The 6,000-nt window shown below is 29.9% G+C and overlaps 1 protein-coding gene across 1 annotated transcript; it reads left to right on the top strand.

Annotated features, from left to right (window-relative positions):
• Positions 1-384: 384 nt before the first annotated feature.
• On the top strand, positions 385-3,092 carry LOC132754322 (UDP-galactopyranose mutase-like). The gene has a single exon (XM_060744938.1). It carries the CDS (start codon positions 708-710, stop codon positions 1,983-1,985), a length of 1,278 nt encoding a protein of 425 aa, XP_060600921.1. The 5' UTR covers positions 385-707; the 3' UTR covers positions 1,986-3,092.
• Positions 3,093-6,000: the final 2,908 nt, after the last annotated feature.

Below are 6,000 nucleotides of genomic sequence, written 5' to 3'. Positions count from 1 at the left end.
CATTTTTTTTGCAGTTTATACAGTTATGAAATTTTAATGTAGTTGTTAAGTCATTTGTAAGAATGTCAAAATACTATTTTGTTTACATTTTACTACTTTTAAGACAAAACAATAAAGCTCACACGGTACTAGTTCAGTAGGAGATAAGCATCTAGCATGCCTGATAAAAATTAAAGAAAAGTTATAAAATTTATTTTTAGTGGGACAAAATATTTGTTTCTGAGGCAAAATGTGCCTTTAACATCGGATAAAATTGTACCTTTATTACGAAGCGTTTGACACGAAGCGTTTGACACCCACCCATGTATGACATTGTGAATAGCTTATCGTTGCAAACAAACTGATGCTTTATCCATAAATCTATGCATAAATAGAATTGGAGAACATAACGAGTTTCAAATGTACCATTTATTTTTCGACAGGTTTAAACCACAAAAACTTTTTTCGGCGAGCTTTGGTTCTGATTTTTCTTTAGTGAATTATTACCCTGTGAGATGATTTATAATTTACAGTTACGTCTGACAATATCAACTAAATTTCTTATGTGATAGTAATTAAAAAATATAGATTACTGCGTCAAAGTATTAAAGACGTTTACAAAGCCGGGTGCTGTAATTTATTCATGGCTGCCACATGCCATTAAAGAAAGCGATGGCAACAAACTTTTAACGTTGAAAAAAGTGCATTTTATTAAATAAAATTGACTAATGCTAAAATTTCACCAGGAGCAACAATTTAATTTTGTTCACAAATTTTTCAGTGCGATGCAATTAAGAGTTAGGAAATATAAATCAAGTGTTATAACTGGGATTTTCTTTATATTACTACTGGTTTTAAATGTATACATTTTTCAGACTACTAGTGTTCAGGAATTTGATGTATGCGTAGTTGGAGCCGGTTTGTCTGGCGCAGTGATAGCGGAAAGATATGCGGCAACAACTAAAAAGTCAATTCTGGTTCTTGATAAACGTGACCATATTGGTGGAAACTGTTACGATTTTATTGACAATGAGACAAGTATCCGTGTTTCAAAGTACGGTGCGCACCTGTTCCATACACGCTATCAGCAAGTTTGGGATTATGTTCAGCAGTTTAGCGAATGGGTTCCTTATGAACATAAAGTTTTGGCTCTTGTGGAAGGAAATCACATTCATATTCCAGTAAATATCAACACAGTTAACGCTTTATTTAATCTAGATATTAAATCTGTTGAGGACATGGATGCATGGCTAAAAAGAGAGCAGGTTCAATACAATCGCAAACCATCAAATTCTGAAGAGATGGCATTATCACGTGTAGGTAGTAAATTGTACAATCTACTTTTTAAACCTTACACGATAAAGCAGTGGAATAAAACTCCTGCTGAATTAGGTCCGTCTGTTTTGGCTCGTATTCCGGTACGAAACAATTGGGATGACCGTTATTTTTCAGACCAATACCAGGCTTTGCCTAAGAGAGGTTATACAAATTTAATTCAAAACATGTTAAAATCACCGCAGATAATTGTCCGACTGAAAACGGACTATTTTGACATTCGTGACATGATCAAATGCAGAAAAACGTACTTTTCTGGACCCATTGACAGATTTTACGAGAAGAAGGGATTACCAAAACTGGAATACAGATCTTTGTCATTTGAACGTAAAGTGTTAAAGAACGTGGATCATTTTCAGCCAGGCAGTGTTGTTAACCATCCAAGTCTAAAAGATAACTTTACACGTATTGTTGAGTACAAGTGGTTACCTAATCAAGAATTTGATTCTAATGACACAGTTATATTCTATGAGAGATCGACTGCCGACGGAGAACCATATTATCCGGTGCCTAATGAACGGAATCAAAATTTATACCAACGTTATAAGACATTCGCTAACTCAGATCCTGATATATATTTTCTTGGACGCTTGGCAAACTACAAATATTTCAACATGGATGAAGCAATCAAAAACGCACTAGATATGTTTTATATAACAGAAAGTGATTAAAGCTGCATACCTCTAGAAGAACCAAAATATGTCGTCAAAAAAAAAAAATAAAAAAAATGAGGAAATGTAAAAAGTTTTAAGAAAATTAAAAATATCAACTATTCGAGTAATGATTTACATATTATATGTGCTATTAAGGGCTGATTTTGCAGTATTCATCACCATTAGGTAGGGGCTTTTTTTTTGCTTATTTTGACCTCTTTTGGGGTAATTCACGAGGATTGCAAATGCTATTTGTAATGTGGAAATTATTTTCTGTGATCATTTAACAATATTTTACTTTTAAAAACATTTTTAAAATTTTCATGAAAATGAGCATGAATCTGGAAGCATGCTGCTTTAGAAACAACATGGACAACAGTTTAGTTGTTAAACCACACTTTTGCCATTGGATTACTAAAATAGTTAATTTTAACTTAAAGCAGCATGCCTCCAAATTTATAGACATATTCATGAAAATTTTGAAGATGTATTTTAAAGTAACGACATTGCAAAGAGAACAAAGGAAGTAATTTACACATTGCGGACAGCAATTACAATCTTCGCCATTTACCAAAAAGTGGTCAATATAATTTTGCAGAAATAGCCCTTACTGTACTAGTCACGCAGTAAAAATATATATGTTGATAAATACCTTCTTGAATTTTGAAACTGCGTATATTTAATTTTATGAAAACCTTAGTACATTTTTCTCCAGTTTTGAGTTTCTTGATTCATCTAGGCATGAAGCTTTTAATATACCTGATTTATAAAACGTCTTTATGAAATTAAATAAAAATAAAACTGATTTACATTTTGATCAGCCATATAGAACGGAAAAGTAAAATGAACATTGACAAAAGATTTTGAAAACAAGATTGTTGCAATTACATGCCGAATTTTGGAAAATATATGAAAAGATTAATAAAAAAACAATGAAAGAGAAACACAATACAGGTGCACCGTTCCTGCCAGGAAAACATGGTTGTGGTCAATGCCACATAAACCGAATGGATATAGTCATTTAATTTTAGTACTAATACACAAACATGTATGCATTAGTGATACATTTCATGCTTTTAAACTGGTAATTAATTAAAACATAAAAACTTTATTATTTATACATTATTGCTCGTTTGTTTTTGTTTTTATTGCCGAGTTTACCCCATATTTTTGAGTTTTGTAGTTAACCAGTAATTACCAAAATAATCTGAATAAGTGGTGAGAGCTCGTTTTCATGGAGAAAATACGCCTCGCCGGAGGATTGAACATGTTTTCTAGCAGACATATATATAGGATATTGAATGAGTATTGGTTCAATACTGAATTTATTGAACGAGTTTAACAAAACTATATTATGTGAGCCTCTGGCGAAATAAAAAGTTTTTTTCAGTTAAAATGATCATTGTTTTCATTGACGTGCTAGCGCGTCTTTACACCAGTTTGTATAATGCAAATAACTTAACGTCAAAATATATGCATGTCCGTGCAATACCAGTTTTACGGAGTTGCCAGAGCGGCACTGGTCGGTGAAAAATTACTGTACACTTAAAATTACATACAATATTTTGTTTAAATACATTGTAATTTTTACTATTTGATTTTAGTCTTACTGTATAGGTCTTGAATATGTTTATCATTGATATAATGTCTCTTGAAATTCTTAAATAGAATGGTCGTATGCAGATTTTATGTGAATATGTGTAAATATGTATAAAAATGTATGTATACGAATGAGACAAAAATAAAGTATGAATATATACATGTATATATCAAATAAATGATACAATTTATATCAGCAAGTTGCATGAACGAAATGTATTTTAAAATTGTAAATTTGCTGACATGGTGTTTAATCCTATTGGTATTGTTTAATCTACAAATTATCTATATACGCGATGGTTATTTTGGAATTTTCTTATAAAATAAAAGTTATGTCATGTTATATGGCCATTTATAATAATGCAAGATTGTAACGTTTCTTTTCATTCTTTTATAAATCCAATTTTAGTGTAAACGATAACAATATCACGAATCAAAACAAATAGTTTGTTCCCATAGAAATGTCACTTTTATTGAGAAAATCACTGTTTTAAAATTTATTTTCGCTCTGGTCATTTACGGGACACATCAATCTTATTACTATTATCTTATAATTGAACTGCAAAACACTGTATTGTATGTTTGTTTAAATAGGTATTAAGTATCTTGATAAAGTAAAATATTTTTTATCAAGATGCATGAAAAGTCATATCCAATTTAACTAAAACAGCTATGAAAATTTCTTACAATAAATACAATATACTCCAATATTATTGCGTTTACATCGATAAGCATGATATTACTCGAATGAATACTCTTAACTTAATTTTACCATTTACGGGATAGTTCAGTCAGATACGGGACACACCTGTTTTCATGTTTGCTTCATTTTTGTGATTGCAATATAAGTTTAAATATATTCGTTCATGAAAGTAAGTATCCATTGAAATTTATATTAGTCAAAATCTAAATATCAATTACAATCAAAAGTATGATTTTTAGAAGCTATCTGCAAGTGAAAAACACATTTCAGATACTAATTTTTAAAACATGGATACTTCTTTATTTTCGTGGAAGAATACCATTCCAATAATACGAACATTCATTAACAAGTTGAAATAATTCAAGAAATCAAGTAGAATAAATCACAAGAGAAGGTAAAAGAGGGTGAGTCCCATAAATGATGGGCTCGTAAATGTTGAAAATTTCTGATTGACAAAGGAATTTTATGAGAAATTGTTGAATGGTTTACATATGAGCAAGACAAATATCCGCTCTTGATATCTCACGTATTATAACATTGAAATTATTGAAAATATATTGTAAACCGCATGGTATTTAAGAGCCTCGTAAATGATTTTGTAAAAATTACGCTTGGAAAAATCCAAAATGGTTGCACAGGTACTCTTAATCCTTAATCTTCATATTTTATGTTAACTGTATTACTGTAGACTTAATATTATTATTGAATAAACCATTAATACGTTACCGTGTATGATTAACATTGTTTTGCAATTAAGACTCGTAAATGATACTAACTTTGAAGACATGCCATTCAAATTTGATTTTGAGAAAATTAATTTTCGCAATATCTAAAACAGTTTTATGTTTCAAAATTTGCAACAAAATAACGAAACTAAGCTGTGTTTACTGTTAACCATGATTATTTGTATGAATGCAATGAAACATTCTTCGATCTAGTTGAAGACATGCTGTTTTTCTTATCCCTTCCTTGCAAAAGCGACTGTCGCTAGCAAAATCAAAGCAATAAGTAGTAAATTTAAATCATTGATGCAGTACCAATTGTAAAAACATTTTACAGGAATGTTCGGTTTATATATTTGCACCAATTTTCATAGACCATTAAAGACGTTGAATGTCGTACCTGAGTGAGAATGTGTATATAATAAGCCATATAACATCAATTAATATATAATTAACTGTTATAAATTTAACGCCTCGTATCATATTTATCACATTCTGCCTTCATTCTGACATATACATTACTGCACCCCCCCCCCTCAAAAGAAATTATAAAAACAAACAATAAAAAAAACAAAAAAACAACAACAAAAAAAAAACAAAAAATAAACGCTTAACGATAAACGCGATTAAGCGTTTCCCGCTTAAGAAACGCTATTATCATATCATTACATTGATTTTGTTGATATCAGCTTTATCATGTTATATTGAAATGAAATGAAGAAAATGAAATATTTTTACCTCTTACTAGTTAGAAAATATTAAACTTAAATAAACTTTGAGTCGAATATATTTTTTTAAATATAAAGGTCTCTTACATTTGACTTAAACATTCGGGAATTTGTTTACAAATGCGTATATTTAAACCATGAATCCAATTTTTTTTATATTTAAACCAGGCTTACTTTATGTTAAATTCTATGAACAAATTATTGTTAAGTTGTTAATGTAGATAAATTTTTTTATTGTAAGTTTTATTTATTATTTTTTTGTTTTGTTTTGTAAACCAGGC

Source organism: Ruditapes philippinarum, unplaced genomic scaffold, assembly GCF_026571515.1.
Source record: "Ruditapes philippinarum isolate M1 unplaced genomic scaffold, ASM2657151v2 ctg2631_1_1_1_1, whole genome shotgun sequence".
Lineage (NCBI taxonomy): Eukaryota > Metazoa > Mollusca > Bivalvia > Venerida > Veneridae > Ruditapes > Ruditapes philippinarum.
This window is presented reverse-complemented; position numbering and strand designations above follow the sequence as displayed.

Coding starts and splice junctions, on each gene's coding strand:
- LOC132754322 (XM_060744938.1), top strand. CDS start 708: ATGCTAAAATTTCACCAGGAGCAACAATTTAATTTTGTTCACAAATTT.